Source organism: Pan troglodytes, chromosome 8, assembly GCF_028858775.2.
Source record: "Pan troglodytes isolate AG18354 chromosome 8, NHGRI_mPanTro3-v2.0_pri, whole genome shotgun sequence".
Classification (NCBI taxonomy): Eukaryota; Metazoa; Chordata; class Mammalia; order Primates; family Hominidae; genus Pan; species Pan troglodytes.
The window spans coordinates 92,730,276-92,749,845 of NC_072406.2; the positions used below are offsets into that span (position 1 = coordinate 92,730,276).

Here is a 19,570-nt window from a genome sequence, read left to right on the forward strand (position 1 = left end):
TTTCTGTTTCAGCAGCACCCTGCTTCTGGGATACATTTTTATTTTAATCCTGTAATCAGTGGAATCTGCTGCAACAGGCAAACTGAGAAATTTCAGTGGCTGAATTTAACACAGGTTTATTTCTTGCTAGTGTTACTGTCTGTTGTGGGACTGGGAGACTCAGGGCCCCAGGCTGCTTCATCTCACACCACCACCTGATTCCTTGTTTCTAGCCAGTGGACATGAGGCAGAGAGTGCAGAGTGGGCCCACCATCTCCTAACTGCCTTGGCCCGGGAGTGACACAAGTTTCTTCCTTCAGAGAGTGCTGCAATGTCCCTTGATGTTCTTGTAGCAAAGTCCAAAGCTTGTACTGCTCACAACACAACAGCCAATAAGTTGAGAGACAAGGTATTGGGGCAAGGAAAGCAACTTTATTTCGGAGACCCAGCGAACCGAGAAGATGGCAACTAGTGTCCTAAAGAACCTCCTAAGCTAATATGAATTTTGGGTTTCTTTTATGTTAAGGGAAGGGGGAAGAGGCGGGGGGGTTGAGATCGAAGGGTGAGCAATGACTATGGACATCTGGGTGGCAGCGAGGGTAAAGTTCTTTGTCCTTGGTCAGGTCACAATGCTCTTATAAATTTTTAACATGACATCGTTACTTGTGTGTACACCCTCTTTGTCTCCTGGGGGGTTCGTTTTGGGGAGGGGCTGTTATCATCCTTGCTTTACAGTTAAACTATACACTAAATTCCTCCCATTGTTAGCTCGGCCTATGTGCGGAGGTAAGCAAAAGCAGTTAACCTAAAAGATATCACTGCAGGGGCCGGGAGGTTAGGAGTAAGTTGGAACTAGTCATGCTCGGCCTCCTTTTCACTGTACATTCTCTCTGCTGGAGATGGAAGGAGAGCTCAGTCTTGGACGCCCACCCCTGCAGGCTGGTGTGGCTGTTGCGTTTCTCCCTAGAGGAATAGAGAGTGGGAGATGGTTGTGGACCCGCCCCCAGGCCAGTGTCTCTCTGGCATTCTTTTTGTGGATGACAATGTTCCATAGAGTGATGTGATGGTTGTTTACCACTGGGCAGCTTAGGTCATTCCTTACTGATTGAAAATCAAACTTGTTTCTTCTTCCTTCTTCTATTGTGAAGCAGCGAGTGATAAGCACATCCAATGGCTCCTAGGGGCAGATGGCGAGGTCTGGGTCTGGATCATGGGAGAAGGCCCTGGTGACAAGCCCTACGAAGAGATCTCTGAGGAGCTGATTGCAGAGAGGGCGCGGCTGCAGGCACAGAGGGAAGCTGAGGAGCTCTGGTGAGGGGTGTGATGGGGTGTTGGGTGGGGCCTAGGCATGGAAGCTATGCTTAGCCCCACGCACAGCTAATTTTTGTATTTTTAGTAGAGATGGAGTTCCATCATGTTGGCCAGGCTGGTCTCAAACTCCTGACCTCAGGTGATCCACCCGCTTCGGCCTCCCAAAGTGTTGGGATTATAGGCGTGAGCCACCATGCCCAGCCTTAATGATGGTATTTTAATTGAAAGATTCTAAAATCAGGTAAACAACACCGAAAACTATACAAAATAAAGAACAACTCACACCCACCACCTAATGTAACCATAGTGAATGTTTAGTTAATACATGCTTTGTAAATTGTTTTATTCACACCTTGACAAATTGACTTATAGATCCAAAATGCTACTTAAGATTACTATATGGTACAGGTATTTATTATATGATATGAGAAACCCAACTTATTGGTCTTACTGATGGACATTTCGGTTGTTTACCATTTTTTATATTATAAAAATAATCTGACAAGCATCTTTTACATGCATCTTTGTTTTATTTACTTATGAATTTATTTACTTATCATTTTGTTTTGTTTTTTTGAGACAGGGTCTCACTCTGTTTCCCAGGCTGGAGTGCAGTGTCATGATCAAGGCTCACTGCAGCCTTGATCTCCTGGGCTCAAGTGATCCTCCTGCCTCAGCCTCCTGAGTATCTGGGACACAGGTGCATGCCACCAGACATGGCTAATTTTTCAAATTTTTAGTAGAGACGGTGTCACACTATGTTGCCCAGGCTGGTCTTGAACTCCTGGCCTCAAGCGATCCTCCTGCCACTGCCTCCCAAAATGCTGGGATTACAGGCATGCACCACCATGCCTAACCTACATGTATCCTTGTACGCTTGAGTGAGTGTAGAAAATCTAGGAAATGGGGTTTCTAGCATAGTTTTCCTGGCTTCCAGAACAATTGTGCCGATTTACACTCCCATGTGTGAGAATGCCTATTTCTCCCTGTCTTTGCCAACACCGAATTCTGATAGACCAAGGAAAAATTGCTCATTGTTTTTATTTCAAGTTCTATTGTTAGGTGGTCCTTCAGTTTTTCACACAAGCTTATACCTGTGGTGCTCTCTTGGTAGGAGACAGAAGGAGGCAGAGATCACCAAGAAGTTCCGGGATGCTCTGGCCAATGAGAAAGCCCGGATCTTGGCGGAGAAGTGGAAAGTGGAGATGGAAGACCGCAAGGCTGCCAAAGTCCTGGAGGAACGCATCCACGAGGAATTCAAGGTGGGCCAGCGCATGGGGCCCCTGCGTGCGGCCACCTAATTAGCCCCTGAGACCACTGGGGCTGACCTCTGGTTTGGATCAATCCTTGGCCATTGGTTGGTACTGGGTGCTTTATGAGAATAGAAATCTGTAATGTCTGAGCAGGAAGGAACTTGACACACCATTTGGGCCAATCCACTTCTGTTTTTTTTTTTTTTTTTTTTTTTTTTTTTTTTTTTTTTTTTGAGACGGAGTCTTGCTCGTCGCCCAGGCTGGAGTGCAGTGGCGCAATCTCGGCTCACTGCAAGCTCTGCCTCCCGGGTTCACGCCATTCTCCTACCTCAGCCTCTCGAGTAGCTGGGACTACAGGTGCCCACCACCACACCCGGCTAATTTTTTGTATTTTTAGTAGAGACGGGGTTTCACCGTGTTAGCCAGGATGGTCTTGATCTCCTGACCTCGTGATCCGCCCGCCTCGGCCTCCCAAAGTGCTGGGATTACAGGCGTGAGCCACTGCGCCCGGCCGGGCCAATCCACTTCTTATTTTACAGATGAGGAAACTGAGGGTCAGACAGAAGAGACTTGGCCAAGTTCGCATATAGTAGTGGTTAAGGATAGACTCAGAATCAGAACCGGCGCCTTTTGCATCCCAAACCACCGGTCCAGAAATGAGGCCTAGAACATTCCTTGTTCATAATATTCAGGTAATAACACTCTTCTGGAAATATTTATGAGGATTCAAGGAGATGATATAGTCACATTTTGTGGTCTAGGATAAAGAGTTATTGGTCTATTGACAGGTGCTGGTTAGAACAAATAGTAGGTTTTTCCGGTAACGTTGAGCTTTTTAATGGAGGTCTAGAGTCATCCTAGGGACATGACCTTATGCTGCTAGAAGCCATGGCCAGAGTTTGATGGAGCTGTTAACGTGTGTGCAGAGAGTCTTGCAGTTGTCAATATACTCATGGCATTTTCCCATTTAAAAAATTTTAAAACTTTGTTTTGCCCCATACTAATTAGACAGTGAGGACATTGGCCTTGCCTTGCCTTCCCTCCCCTCCCCTCCCCTCCCCTTTCTTTTCTTTTTTGAGACGGAGTCTTGCTTTGTTGCCCAGGCTGGAGTTCAATTGCGCGATCTCGGTTCACTGCAACCTCTGTCTCCCGGGTTGAAGCGATTCTTCTGCCTCAGCCTCCCGAGTAACTGGGAGTACAGGCGTGCATCACCATGCCCGGCTAATTTTTGTATTTTTAGTAGAGACGGGGTTTCACCAGGTTGGCCAGGCTGGTCTGGAACTCCTTTGTGATCTGCCCGCCTCAGCCTCCCAAAGTGCTGGGATTATGGGTGTGAGCCACTGCACCCGACCAGTGTTGGCCTTTTCATGTATGTTGCAAATATATATATATAATTTTTTTTTTTTTTTGAGACGGAGTCTCCCTCTGTCTCCCAGGCTGGAGTGCAGTGGCACGATCTCGGCTCACTGCAAGCTCCGCCTCCCGGGTTCATGCCATTCCCTTGCCTCAGCCTCCTGAGTAGCTGGGACTACAGGCGCCCGCCACCACGCCCGGCTAATTTTTTTTTGTATTTTTTAGTAGAGACGGGGTTTTGTGTTAGCCAGGATGGTCTCGATCTCCTGACCTCGTGATCCGCCCACCTCGGCCTCCCAAAGTGCTGGGATTACAGGCGTGAGCCACCGTGCCTGGCCTATGTTGCAAATATTTTTTATCAGTGTTGATTTTTTCTTAAATTTGGTTTCAGTATGTTCAGATGTACACAGGATTAAACTTTTAATTGGCAAAATCTATCAGTCTATCTTTTTTCATTATTTGCTTCATGCTTAGAAGAATCTGTGACATCACAAGCTTATAAAAATCTACGTTGTTTATATGTCTTTCCTGATTTTACTTCTCTCCAACTAGTTTTCCTTCACTTTGGAGGGTGGTGTAATAGAGGGCTCTTACTTTATTTTCTTCCAAATGGCAGCCAGTAGTCCCCATATTATTTATTATGTAATCTGTCTTTTCCCTTCTCATTTGACTTGCTGCCTTGATTGGATTCTTACTTGTTACTTACTTATGGACCTTTTTGTGGATTTTTCTTCTCTGATTTATTATTCCTGAGCCAGACTTAATTGTTTAATTACTGTAGCTTTAAAATAAATTTTAACATCTGTTAAGGTAAGAACCCTACCATTACTCTTCATTTCCAAAATGTCCTTGGCTAATCTCACCCATTTTTTTTTCTGCCAGGGAAACTTGAATTATTTTGTCATTATCTCCCACCCTCTTAACAACAAAGACCTCGGTGATTTTCATTAGAATTGCATCAATTTATAGCTGTCTTTGTGAAAAATGGACACTTTTACAATATTGAATCATTGAATCTTCTTGTTCAGAAATGTGATATGTTATTCAAAGGTTCTTTTTGTCTTTGTTAATTTTTTAAAATACCTTTATAAGTGCTGACCACCTAATCCCAAACTTTCTCAATAACTTTTATCTATATACCTATATGCTTCTATTTTTTGGAACTTGGTAAAATTTATTTTCTTTAAATGCTCCACATTTGTTTTTTCTTTTTATTTGAGATAGGGTCTCACTCTGTTGCCCAGGCTGGAGTGCAGTGGCACAATCTCAGCTCACTGTAACCCCTGTCTCCTGGGCTTAAGTGATCCTCCCTCCTCAGCCTCCCAAGTAGCTGGAACTGCAGGCATGTGCCACCACACCCAACTAATTTTTGTATTTTTTGTAGAGACAGGCTTTCACCATGTTGCCCAGCTGGTCTTGAACTCCTGAGCTCAAGCCAACCACCTACCTTGGCCTCCCAAAGTGCTGGGATTACAGGCATGAGCCACTACACCTACCCATGCATTTCTTTTTTAGTTAAACTTTAGGTTTAATATTCGTTGTTGCTATTGTGAATAAGATTGTACCCATTATTTTTAAACCTATTGTACTTGCTAGTTATATATTTGGATCCACAGCCTGTGGTTGAGACACTCAGTGAACCTGAGAGTCTGGCCAGATGGCCCTAGTGATCCTCCATGAGTGTTATTAATCTCCTTATTTAATTTTCCCATGAGTTGTAAATTTTTTAGCAGATTTTCCTGAGTTTTTATTATCAATTAATTAATTAATTAATTTGTTTGTTTGAGACGGAGTTTCGCTCTTGTTGTCCAGGCTGGAGTGCAATGGCGCAATCTCGGCTCACTGAAGCCTCCACCTCCCAGGTTCAAGTGATTCTGCTGCCTCAGCCTCTCAAGTAGCTGGGATTGCAGGCACCCGCCACCACACCCAGCTAATTTTTGTATCTTTAGTAGAGATGGGGTTTCACCATGTTGGTCAGGCTGGTCTCGAACTCCTGACCTCAAGTGATCCACCCACCTTGGCCTCCCAAAGTGCTGGGATTACAGGCATAAGCCACCCTGCCTGGCCTCTTGTGAGTTTTTAAATGGAGTATAATGTGGAAAACAGTATTTGGAAACAGTATGTACCCTCCACACATTTTATTTTTTTAAAATTTCAAACATGAAGAAAAGTTGAAAGAAAAAATAAAATGAATACTCATATATTCTCCATTTAAATTCACCAATTATTAACATTTTACCACATTTGCCTTCTCTCTCTGGCAAATGTGGTAAAATATTAATAATTGGTGAATTTAAATGGAGAATATTTATATGCTCACTCACACTCATATACACTTTGTTGTTGCTATTGTTTTACTAAACAATTTTAAAGGAAGTCATGGATGATGATATTCTCACCCAGGGGCTGGCAAACTATTTTCTGTAAAGGGCCAGATAGTAAATATTTTAGGCTTTGGGAGCCAACTGTCCCTGTCACACAACTACTCAACTCTGCTGCTGTAGCGCAATAGCAGCTACCGACAATTTAGAAACAAAGGGATGTGGGCTGGGCACGGTGGCTCACACCTGTAATCCCAGCACTTTGGGCAGCTGAGGCGGGTGGATCACTTGAGGTCAGGAGTTCGAGACCAGCCTGGCCAACATGGTGAAACTACTAAAACATGGTGAAACTACGAACAATACAAAATACTAAAAAATACAAAAATTAGCCACACCTGTAATCCCAGCTACTCAGGAGGCTGAGGCAGGAGAATTGCTTGAACCCAGGAGGCAGAGGTTGCAGCGAGTGGAGATTGAGCCACTGCACTCCAGCCTAGGATCCTTAGTTTGCAGATTCCTGATCAAAACCTAAGAAGTTCAGCATGCATCTCCTATGAAGAAGGGCATTTCCCTCCACAGCTATAAAAGTCATTATCACACCTATTGAAATGAACAATAACTCCATAATAGTAATTCAAATCCAACCCACAGTGGAGAGATACTTAGTTTATGTTGCTGGGTTTTGCATATGATTATTTAAGTCTGTTCGGGAAGAAAACCAATTCTTTTTATCTCTCTCCTAACCGTGAAAGCACCTGCTCTAATTTCTGGCCTTCCTCTTTCCCACATGGGGGCTGAGCTCCAGATACTGGAAGAGTGGCTCTGTGGAGCTGGAGTCCTGGGGCTCAGCTCACAAGGAGATCATGAAGGGATTAAGGTATGAGTGGAGGTTTTCTGGTCAATGGTCTCCTTGAGAACCTCAGTGATAGAGTGGGTGAGAAATTGTGGGATGTTCTATGCTGGGGCTCATGAAGGATCACTAGGGCCATTTGGCCAGACTCTCATGTTCACTGAGGGTCTCAACCACAGGCTGTGGATGTTATTGCCAAGGAAGGTTATGATTATTATGTGTTTGTTTTGGTTCAAATATTAATTTGATAAATGTGAATGTTTAAACTTCATTAGAAATAGTAATCCTGATCTGGCATATCTTCATTTTGAAGAGCCTCAGAAATGCCTTGGAGAGGCTCATTAGGGCACTATCTGTTAACAACATTAGAACAAGTACTGTGCAGTTGAATGGTCCAGGTTCATGAGCTGAGATATCTTCTGTTCACTCTGCCTGTAAGTGCACTGCCCTTTTGCTGTGTGGAACTCTTCATCACAGGAAATAGTTAAGCCTAGGCTAAAACATGATCTGAAAGGTTTCTGTGGTAGGTTAAATGGGATTTGTGGCAAATTGTTTGCCCCTCCTCCCTTTGAGAGGTAGGATCTATTCCCCCTCCCTTTTTGGCTGCGCCAGCCTTATGACTAGCCGTAATGTGTAGAATGCAGTAGTAATGACTGATATAACTTTTTAATTTTTTAATCCGAGATGGAGTCTCACTCTGTTGCCCAGGCTGGAGTGCAGGGACATGATCTTGGCTCACTGAAACTTCTGCCTCCTGGGTTCAAGTGATTCTCCTGCTTCAGCCTCCCAGGTAGCTGGGATTACAGGTGCACACCACCACACCCAGCTATTTTTTGTAGTTTTAGTAGAGACAGGTTTCACCATGTTAGCCAAGTTGGTCTCGAACTCCTGACCTCAAGTGATCTGCCTGCCTCAGCCTCCCAAAGAGTTGGGATTACAGGCATGAGCCACTGCGCCTGGACTGATACAACTTTTGAGGAAAGACTATAAGAGAGCTGAAGTTTCTACTTTTCCCTCTCTTGCGATGCTCATTTTTGGAAGCTGTCCTATAAGAATCCCTACTACCCTACACTACACACTGTAAGGAAACCCAAGTTATCCATGCAGAGAGGAAGAGGCTACATGGAGAGGCACTGATCCACCAGACACATGAGCAAAGCCTTGGTTCTGCCAGCCCATCCCAGTGAATGACCCCAACCAAATGATTGACCTCAATTGATACCAAGTGGTGCAGAAGAGCCACCCAGCCAAGCCCTTCCTGAATTGTTACCTGCAGAATCATACACAAATAAAATAGTAGTTGTTTCAGACCACTGAATTTTCTGTTTTTTTTTTTTTTGAGACGGAGTCTCGCTCTGTCGCCCAGGCTGGAGTACAGTGGCGCAATCTCAGCTCACTGCAAGCTCCACCTCCCAGGTTCATGCCATTCTCCTGCCTCAGCCTCCCAAGTAGCTGGGACTACAGGTGCCTGCCACCACGCCCGGCTAATTTTTTGTATTTTTAGTAGAGACGGGGTTTCACCATGTTAGCCAGGATGGTCTTGATCTCCTGACCTTGCGATCCACCCGCCTCAGCCTCCCAAAGTGCCGGGATTACAGGTGTGAGCCACAGCGCCCGGCCTTTTTTTTTTGTATTTTTAGTAGGGACGGGGTTTCACCGTGTTAGCCAGGATGGTCTCGATCTCCTGACCTCGTGATCTGCCTGCCTTGGCCTCCCAAAGTGCTGAGATTACAGGCGTGAGCCACCACGCCTGGCCTTAGACCACTGAATTTTCTGGTAATTTGTTACTCAGCAGTAGACAACCAAAAACAGCTTCACCAAGGGATTTATGCATTGGGTTAGAGATTGGCTTAGATAATTTTTTTTCTTTCTTTTTTTTTTTCGAGACAGGGTCCGGCTCTGTTACCCAGGCCAGAGTGCAGTGGCACAATCTCAGCTCACTGCAACCTCTGTCTCCTGGACTCTAGCCATCGTCCCACTTCAGCCTCCCAAGTAGCTGGGACTACAGGGATGCACCACCATATCTGGCTAATTTTTGTATTTTTTGTAGCGATGGGGTTTTGCCATGTTGCCCAGGCTCATCTGGAATTTCTGAGCTCAAGCAATCCACCCATGTCAACTTTCCAAAGTGAGATAATTTTTACTGTGTCTTTCAACAGTAGGGTTCTAACATACTGAGTCTTGCTTGTAGGAATGTACCAACAACCTTCATTTAATACTCTCTTTTTTTCCTGAGAACCTAAGGGGAGGCTGTTTGTTGTGGGGGAGGAGGGGAGAAATAAACTACCAGCTCTCAAAAGCTTACAGGGTGCCAGAGGAGAGAGAGACAACTCCATGAGCAACCCTTAGTGCCAACCACACCCCGGGGAGTATAATGGAGGGCAGAGGAGTAACTTTAGAGGTCTGGGCATGAGCAAGCACAAGAGATGGAAAGGAGAGCTGTAGAATGATGAATGGTCTGCTGGAAGGAGAGATAAAAAGTTCACGATGGATGGAGCCAGACATACGCCTGGAAAGGAGGTAGGGTGTGAAGCTCTTAAATGCTACATTAAGGGGGTGGACTTTCCTCTGTGGGCAAAGCAGGATCTTGATACAAAGAAGGATGTGGTCAGATGAAGTTTTAGGAGCACCACTGATGGCAATGATGTGATTCAAGTGATGAGTTTTCAGGCAAGGAGACTAGTTAGGAGATTTTTGCAATGGTCAAGGCCAATGAGCAAGGGTCTGGACAGAGTCTATGACAACGAGGAAGGAGAGAAGGGGATGGATATAGCAAAATGGTGGTGGTGAAATCAATAGGGCTTGGCATCAATTAGATGTTGGGATGAGGGAAAGTAAAGAGCAAAGACATCCAAGTCCCAAGCTGGGAGATGGGGAGATGGCAGCACCATCCCACCATGGGGAGCTGGGGAGGGTGTGCAGATTTGCAGGGCACAGAAAGTGCTTAGATTGACTGCATTGAGGGATTTTTGCCCCACAGAGAAGGGAGATAAGTGGAGGCTGGAGGAGAGGTGAGAGCTTGGGTGAAAAGCCTGGTGATGGAGAGAGGTGGGCTGGGCTCACTTTCTGCAGCTCATGTTGAGGATGTAGGCAGGTTCTGCTAATTCTCCAGGTCATGGAAAAGGTAATAATGACAACTGCATTCTGAAAATGGAAAAAAAAAATCCCAGAATCTTTATATTGGGTTACAGAGGGAACTCTGAAGATCAGACAGCCGGAAACCGGTTTTTAAAAACCATTCTGCTGTGGCTGGTGCCATTTGAATGTAATTTACATGCATATAAAAGTGTTCCTTTAGAAAAAAGGAGATCCTGAGGCCAGATAAAATTTGTATTTATTTCCCCCGTGCTTTCTTAACTCCTAAAATTGCTTCTGGACATTTCTCCTTCTGTTCAAGACCACAGAACACGGCTCAATAAACATCCTGTGCTCTTCTTCCACCCGGGGTCCTGTGACCTTCCTTCTCTGCTTGCAATCTCCCTCCCTCCTCCCACTCCCACCTCTTCCTGGTTTTACTCTTAACGAACAGATATGGTTGATTCTGTTCAGTGGTTTATTAATTTTTTTTCCATTTTCTATTCAAGGCCACTCCCTTTTTTTTTTCTCCTTTAAGTTTGGAGTTCCTTTTGGCCACTTAATGAACTCTTATACAACTTTAGAAACGATTACTGCTTTATTTCCAATAAGATTAGAAGTGGTGGGAAAATTTTCTACTTCTCAATTTTCTCTTGAAAATTTTAGACTTTACCAGAACTTCTCTAGGCAAGGCTGACGCCGACAAAACAACATGATGTGGTGTACCCTGTCCCTCCCAGGGATCATCACAAACCCTGTCTTCTCTTTACCTGTTTGATAACTCATTCACTTCTCTGGTCAGCATTTATGGAGCACCTGATATCTGCTATGTCCTGTGCTGTGAGCTGGCAATGGACGAATGAACAGCATAGGTTTGGTTCTGCTTTTTTGGAGTGCTTCAGTTCACTGTGGTGTTATTGGGGCCAGACTAACAACAAAAATGAGGATGCCTTTGTCACCTGAAAAATGATGAGGTTCATAAATTTGGAAAGGGGAGCTTTATATCTCATAAAGGGTTGCAGCCTGCAGGTGGCTATTTTGACAGGCTGGGAAGCCCAGCTTCTGGTCAGAAGCTGGTAGCAGGCACTTTGAGGCAGGGAAGAATGAGACAGGAGTTTATGCTGACCAGGTTAGCTGAGTCTACATATTACAATTAGACCCTATACATCAAAAGGCAAAGCAGAGGGCGTGAAGGCCCTTAGGGTACATCCTCTGTAGACTGGCCAGAACTACTCTGTGGTCGGTGGTCTCTTATCAGGAAGGAAGGCTGGTCAGTTGTTGTGTCAAAACCATGAAAAGGGAGGGGCAGCATCAGGCTGTTGGTTGATATCAGTCTTTCAAAAGGGCTGGTTTCTATTTAGTCCTTAGGGAAGAAAGCCTAATGGTGGTTACTGAGGCAAGTCTGATCTCCTCTCCCATCATGGCTGGGAACTCAGTTTTTAAAGTTTCTCACGAGTCCCCTTGGCCAAGAAAAGGTCTGTTCCATTGCTTAGGGGGCCTAGGATTTTAAAAAATTTTTCACTTTCCAGAAAAGGCATTTGTCTTGATGACATTTTCCACAGGACTGTGGCAGACCCTGGCCTCTGTGGGTTCCTGTGGTGTGCTGTTACTGATGGGTTATGAGGAGAAGGGAGATTGAATACGCTGGACAGCTCAGAGGGCTTTGGGCAGCCAGAGCAAGGCGATTAATTCCTAGGCAGCAGGGGAGTCTTTGCGTATCTGGCCTTTTGGCTGCTAAACCTCAGAAAAATGGGCTTTTCTTTCAGTGGTATCAGATGGCTCAGAGAATTCTGGTAGTTGCAACAGCAATGAGAATTTTTAGGCAATTTCAGCTTTGAGCGTTATTTTAGCAAGACCATGTGTAATGCAACAGTAGTTGCAAAATGTTTTCCTTTGTCGTCCCCATCCTTGTGAAGAGCTTTCCTTTATCACAGTAAATGGCCAGTCATTTTCCTCTGAGATGGGCGGTTGCTGTAGGCCTCTGGTTCCCTGGGTGGTGTCCTACTCTCCAGGTGAAGAAGAACTGATTGAACATGGCCCTACAATTTAACTTGCTGCTTCCTTTTAGTCACAGCCAGTTGAAGTAGGAACATTGCATTGTAATCTGAGGTGGTTAAGGGCCACTTATCCACCATAGGCCAGTCAGACACTTATCCACTGTGTGCCAGTCATTTCCTGGGCTCCAATCTCCTTGTTATGGGCTGAATTATGTCCCTGCTAAAATCTGTATGTTGAAGTCCTAATCCCCGAGACCTCAGAATGTAACTATATTTGGAGATAAGGTCTTTAAACAGGTAATTCAGTTAAAATGAGATTGAGTGGGTTAGACCCTACTCCAATATGACTGCTGTCCTTATAAAAAGGGAGATTTGGACACAGACGGGCACACACTCAGAGGGAAGGCTGTGAGTGACACAGCAAGAAGGCAGCCAGCCAAGGAGAAGGGCCTCAGCACGAAGCCAACCCTGCCACACCTTGACTTTGGATTGCAGCCTCCATGATTGAGGAAACAGAGTTCTGTCATTTAAGCCTCCTCAATCTGTGGTACTTCGTTATGGCGGCCTGAGCAAATTGATACACTCCTTATCTGCACAAGGAAGTGGCAGCATGCAGTTGATGTCCCTCTGGCTCTGACAGGCCTTGACTGTGTTCTTCCTGACACCTGCTCCTGCCTGGAAGACCCCAGTGGGTCAGGGGTGGGTCCTTTGGTATACTTCAATAGATCAACAAGCAGATAAAAGGAGATAACTGTGCATTTTTACTCCTTTGTTTTAAAAATGACAAGATTTTTGTTCCTTCTGACCTGACATAGACTGGGGACTTTTCTCCAATTCAATGATTAATTTTTTAATGCTAAAAGTAGACAAAATTCCGATTTCCTTATGACCCACTCTCTAAGAGTTGGGAATTAAGGGCTAAAGAAGGTAAGTGACTTCTTCTAATTGTTCACCAAATACTTTTTCATCTGTTTTTTCCAGGCTACCACCTCCCTCCCTCTGGCCAGAAGAAGAGGGAAAGTTGAAAGGGAAACGTTGGGGTGTTGGGGTATCAGGCAGAGTGAAGGGAGCAGGAGGGAAACGGGGAGATTAAGGAAAGGTCTGAATTCTGAATGGTGGGACCTGCAGCCAGGGTTGCCCCTAGGGTGTACAGAGTTGGCAAATATTTCTTTGTGCAGTCTTTGTTTATATTAAAAATCCGAGTCACATAAAATCAGCCTTTTAGCACTATTCTGGTGACCCAATCTCATGTGATCCTGTGCTAAAAATACTGTGCTGGCAAGGGCTTCATCTGGTTGCTAGGCTACCCTTCTGGAACCAGGACCCCCGCACTGGGGCCCAGGGTGACTTCATAAATAGGAATCCTGGAGTTCCTTGGGATATCTGCTCAATCTCTTGATGAGGGATATGGTCAGAGAGCACCCTGAAGGAAAGAAACAGAGTCGGGCTCATGTAGAACCTATTCTGGGCCTGGGGCACCTTACCTGGACAACACCACCTGCCCTTACCATTCCTGGGGGGACTAACTATTTCTGGCCACTCCTGAGGGGAGACTTGAGGAAATTTACAAGAAGGTGCTTTAAAGCATGGGTTTCTGTGAAGCATGGGGCTCAGGCCAGGGGCCCTGCTTGCTGCAGGCAGTCCTGCCTGCAGCCTGCTCCCCTCCAACTCCTGGAATGCTGGGGGTGATACCACCCAGGAAGGACAGAGGAGAAGACACTGAATAATCTCAGAGGAAGGGCCTCTAGATACTTACATCTGAGGGTCCTGCAACATGGCTGGTTCCTCCTACGATTGCCCTAGAGCAAAGTCCTCTCAATGAAGCCTGGAGCATGCTCTCTGAGTTTCCTATTCAGATATTTACTTCTCTCTTGAATATGAATAGTCAGGGAACATCAGACTGCCGAGAAAAACCTTTCACATGTATGACAGGCACCAAATCAAACGAACTTAAACCATACTCGCACACAGAGGAAACAGACCTAAATCAGAGCACGTGGGAAGAAAATGCCCTAAAATCCTCAGAGAAATGAGTTATTGCATTCATAAAACAAGTGCAAGATGCAATGAAGAGAAAAGAACAACCAAAGAATAAGAATGAGAGCTTGGAAATTACACATGTGATAGCTGAAATAAAAAACTCAGTAGAAGGTTTGGAAGATAAAGTCGATGAAATCAACCAGGAAGTAGAAGAAAAAAGACAACAGATGGAGCCGGGCGCGGTGGCTCACACCTGTAATCCCAGCACTTTAGGAGGCTGAGGCGGGCGGATCACCTGAGGTTGGGAGTTCAAGACCAGCCTGACCAACATGGTGAAACCCCGTCTCCACTAAAAATACAAAAATTAGCCAGGGGTGGTGGCATGCACGCCTGTAATTCCAGCTACTCGGGAGGCTAAGGCATGAGAATTGCTTGAACCTGGGAGGTAGAGGTTACAGTGAGCCAAAATCGTGCCACTGTACTCCAGCCTGGGCGACAGTGAGACTCTGTCTCAAAAAAATAAAAAAGACAGATGGAGAGCAAGAGAGGAAAATGATAAGGCAGTTAGAAGATAAACTCAAGAAGACCATTATTTGACAAATAGGAGCTCTATAAGGAAAAACAAGAAATTAGAAGAGAAGAAATTATCAAAGAAATGCTAAGCAAAGATGTATTAGACTGGAAAGATAAGAGACTACAGACTGAAAGTACCCCCAAGTGGCCAACACAATCAACGCAAGAAAATCCACACCAAGGCACATCATATTAAAAAGTTCAGAACATTGGTGTTAAAGAGACTTCAGGGGCTCCCAGAGAGAAAAATAAATGCCTTGTGCAGAAGAATGAGAATCAGAGTGGTAGTTCTGGATGATAGAAGACAAGGAAGTCTTTAACATTCTGCAGGAAAATGATTTTTAATCAAATTCTGTGCTCAGCTAAATTGGCAGTTACATGTAAATGTGGCATATAGACATTTCCAGACAAGACTCAGAAAGTGTCTCTATGCATTCTTAGCTGAGAAGTGTTAAATGCTGCTGCAAAATGGCAGAGTGGTCAAGAAAGAAACAGGGGCTCCAACTCAAGGAAGGTTGAGAGGTATGTCATTGGTGGGTGGATGGAGAGGAGGCTTAGGTGGTAACCAGTGCAGATGGGAGAAGAAAAGATGGCACCCGGGGTAGTATGTCCTTTGGAAAAAGATAACTTTTGTATTGTCTGTTATAAGAAAAAGCACTTGGTTAAACACAGAGAATGATTTACTACATCTGAGAAAACTTTGGGAAAATTCGATATTCAGCTTCAAGATGTATTAACCCAGGAAAAACCAGAAAAAATGACTGGAAAGAAAAGGCTTCCATACCTATCATATTTTACTGAATTTAAGTTACCTTTAATAGCAAAACATATCATTATTTAAGAGGATAAAAGTGTTGCTTATTAAAAAGCAAGCTGTAAGTTGTAAAACATCCAAATTTCAGAGATGTTACAAGGTTAAAAAAATGTACTTTTTGGAACTGATGAAAATAGCACCCTATTTGGCTTTGCAGCAAACTATTTTGATGCTGATTATTGACTTAACTACAGATTATGAGGCAAATTTATTATGAGGCTGAGGAGAGAAAAAGTATGGCGTATGGATGTTCACCTGTGGGAAATATAAGTGCTAAATATGCATGTGCCAAAAAAGAAAGGCAAGATTTAACATCTAGATTGATAACTTGATAAATCAAGGATTAGCAGCATTAATCAGACACATGGACGTAGCCAAACAAAGGAACAGCTAACATAGTTGAGAATGGTGGCCTTCAGGCATTGGTTTAATTAAGGTTGGTTGGATTGGGTTCTGGTGAAGTTATTTAGAGACTGCTGATTTTCATTAGAAGCCTGTGGTTCATAATGTATGTTTAACACATACATGTTACTTTGATGTAAACAAAGGTAGAAGAAAATACACACAGGTATAACTTTTTTAGAGCTCAGGAGTGGGACAGAAATGGGAAATTTAGGGACCCCAAATCTCTCTCTCTGAGACTTTATCCAGGCTTAAGGTTAAGACATAATCATACCCTGCTTCACTGGCTTTCAGGAAGAGACCAGACACCTCTCCCTGTGTCTTCCCTCCCTCTTCCTCCAAAATGAAAGTACACCTAAGGATGGCACAGACTCCCCTTTTTCTTTTTCTTTTTTTTTTTTTTTTTGAGATGGAGAGTCGCCCAGTCTAGAGTGCAATGGTGTGATCTCAGCTCACTGCAACCTCCACCTCCCGGGTTCAAGTGATTCTCCTGCCTCAGCCTCCCAAGTAGCTCGGATTACAGGTGCATGCCACCATGCCCGACTAATTTTTGTATTTCTTAGTAGAGACGGGGTTTCACCATGTTGGCCAGCTGGTCTCAAACTCCTGACCTCAGGTGATCTGCCTGCCTTGGCCTCCCAAAGTGCTGGGATTACAGGCGTGAGCCATCGCGCCCAGCCAGGATGGCAGAGTCCTCTTACCTCTGCAGTAAGATGTGGAGTTTACACTTTGTTCCACATATTTCTTTTTTCTTTCTTTCTGAGAGGTGACAGCGTGCTAGCAGCCCTCACAGCCCTTGCTCACTCTGGGCGCCTCCTCTGCCTGGGCTCCCACTTTGGCGGCACTTGAGGAGCCTTTCAGCCCACCGCTGCACTGTAAGAGCCCCTTTCTGGGCTGGCCAAGGCTGGAGCCGGCTCCTTCAGCTTGCAGGGAGGTGTGGAGGGAGAGGCACGAGCGGGAACCGGGGCTGCAAGCGGCGCTTGCGGGCCAGCTGGAGTTCTGGGTGGGCGTGGGCTAGGTGGCCCCACACTCGGAGCGTCGAGCCGGCCCTGCCGGCCCGGGCAGTGAGGGGCTTAGCACCCAGGCCAGCGGCTGCGGAGAGTGTGCTGGGTCCCCCAGCAGTGCCGGCCCACCGGCACTGCACTTGATTTCTCGGGGGGCCTTAGCTGCCTCCCCGTGGGGCAGGGCTCGGGACCTGCAGCTTGCCATGCCTGAGCCTCCCCCTCCTCCATGGGCTCCTGTGCCGCCGAGCCTCCACGACGACGGGCGCCCCCTGCTCCATGCCACCCAGTCCCATCAACCACCCAAGAGCTGAGGAGTGCGGGCGCACGGCGTGGGACTGGCAGGCATCTCCACCTGCGGCCCTGGTGCGGGATCCACTGGGTGAAGCCAGCTGGGCTTCTGACTCTGGTGGGGACTTGGAGAACCTTTATGTCTAGCTAGGGGATTGTAAATACACCAATCGGCACTCTGTATCTAGCTCAAGGTTTGTAAACACACCAATCAGCACCCTGTGTCTACCTCAGGGTTTGTGAATGCACCAATCGACACTGTATCTAGCTACTCTGGCGGGGGCTTGGAGAACCTTTGTGTCCACACTCTGTATCTAGCTAATCTGGTGGGGACGTGGAGAACCTTTGTGTCTAGCTCAGGGATTGTAAACGCACCAATCAGCGCCCTGTCAAAACAGACCACTGGGCTCTCTGTAAAATGGACCAATCAGCAGGATGTGGGTGGGGCCAGATAAGAGAATAAAAGCAGGCTCCCCCCAGCCAGCAGTGGCAACGGGCTGGGATCCCCTTGACGCTGTGGAAGCTTTGTTTTTTCACTCTTTACAATAAATCTTACTGCTGCTCACTCTTTGGTTCCACACTGCCTTTATGAGCTGTAACACTCATAGCGAAGGTCTGCAGCTGCACTCCTGAAGCCAGGGAGACCACGAACCCACCGGAAGAAACGAGCAACTCCAGACGCACTGCCTTAAGAGTTGTAACACTCACCGCGGAGGTCCGCAGCTTCACTCCTGAGCCAGCGAGACCACGAACCCACCAGAAGGAAGAAATTCCGAACACATCCGAACATCAGAAGGAACAAACTCCGGATACGCCACATTTAAGAACTGTAACACTCACCGCGAGGGTCCGCGGCTTCATTCTTGAAGTCAGTGAGACCAAGAACCCACCAATTCTGGGCACATTTGTTTCTTTCTTTCTTTTTTTTTTTTGAGACGCCCAGGCTGGAGTGCAGTGGCGCGATCTCGGCTCACTGCAACCTCTGCCTCCTGGGTTCAAGCCATTCTCGTGCCTCTTGAGTAACTCTTGTTTTTGTTGTTGTTGTTGTTTTTTCTTTGAGATGGAGTTTTGCTCTTGTTGCCCAGGGTGGAGTGCAGTGGTGCGATCTCAGCTCACTGCAACCTCCTCCTCCCGATTCAAGCGATTCTCCTGCCTCAGCCTGCCTAGCAGCTGGGATTACACACATGCGCCACCATGCTGGGCTAATTTTGTATTTTTAGTAGAGATGGGGTTTCTCCATGTTGGTCAAACTGGTCTCAAACATCTGACCTCAGGTGATATGCCTGCCTTGGCCTCCCAGAGTGCTGGGATTACACGCGTGAGCCACGACGCCCAGCCTTTTTTTTTCTTCTTAAACTTTTATTTTAGATTCCAGAGGTGCATGTGAAGGTTTGTTACAAGGGTATATTGTGTGATGCTGAAGTAAGGGTTACGATTGAACCCATGACCTAGGTAGTGAGCATATTACCCAAGAGGCACTTTTTCAGTCATTCCCCGTCTCCCTCTCTCCCACTTGGCAGTAATCCCCAGTGTCTGTCATTCCTGTCTTTATGTCCATGAGTACCCAGTGTTTAGCTTCCACTTATAAGTGAGAACATGCAGTGTTTGGTTTTCTGTTTCTGTGTTAGTTCACTTACTATAATGGCCTCCAGATGCATCTATGTTACTGCAGAGGACGTGACTTCATTCTGTTTTATATCTGTGTAGTATTCTGTGGCATTCCACCTGTTTCAACCCATTTTCTCCTCACCACCACCTTGTCAGTTAAGTTAGGTGGCACGATCACCACCACTTTATTACTAAAACACCAGGGTTCCATCCAGGTCCTACTGCTTGTGGCACAGAAAGTCAATCACCTAGATGATGAGTATTGCCAAGGAAGAAGGCTTTAATCAGGTGCTGCAGCTGAGGAGATGGGAGCGCTCAGCCTCAAATCCATCTTCATCTCCGTAGCTGACTAAAACTAGAGGTTTGTGTAGCAGGTAAGAAATGTAACAATGTGTAAGAAAACAGAAACTAGGGAGGAGTTAGGAAGCAATCATCTCATTGAGGGGTCAGGCATCTCATAGTCTGGTTGTGGTGATCTGGTGAGTTTCAGTAATTTGATACTTTTTGAGAGGCCTGAGGGATCTTTTCCTGAGGAAGCAATTCAAATAAAACAAATATAAGTTTCAAGCTTTAAGACCAGAAGTGATAATTTTTGCGTTTATCCAAAAACAACTGTCTATGGGAGTACTGGGTAATTTCAATTTCATACATGTAGGGACTGAGGCTGGAGAGGCCACTGCTGCACTCTCAGCCCCATCCACTGCAGAATCCCAGAGATATTTCTTTCTCGTTTCTCTGAAGTGTTGTGGTCATCTCGTGTTG

At 45.7% G+C, this 19,570-nt stretch overlaps 1 protein-coding gene across 2 annotated transcripts in view; it reads left to right on the plus strand.

Annotated features, from left to right (window-relative positions):
* The window catches only part of SH2D4B (SH2 domain containing 4B), a 107,225-nt gene that overhangs the window by 30,665 nt on the left and 56,990 nt on the right, over positions 1–19,570 (plus strand). For both annotated transcript variants that reach the window (XM_054659754.2, XM_001153936.7), the window contains exons 2-3: positions 1,128–1,290; positions 2,405–2,552. In XM_054659754.2, the coding sequence (XP_054515729.2) occupies positions 1,128–1,290; positions 2,405–2,552 (311 nt within the window). The remainder of the gene's footprint in view (positions 1–1,127; positions 1,291–2,404; positions 2,553–19,570) is intronic.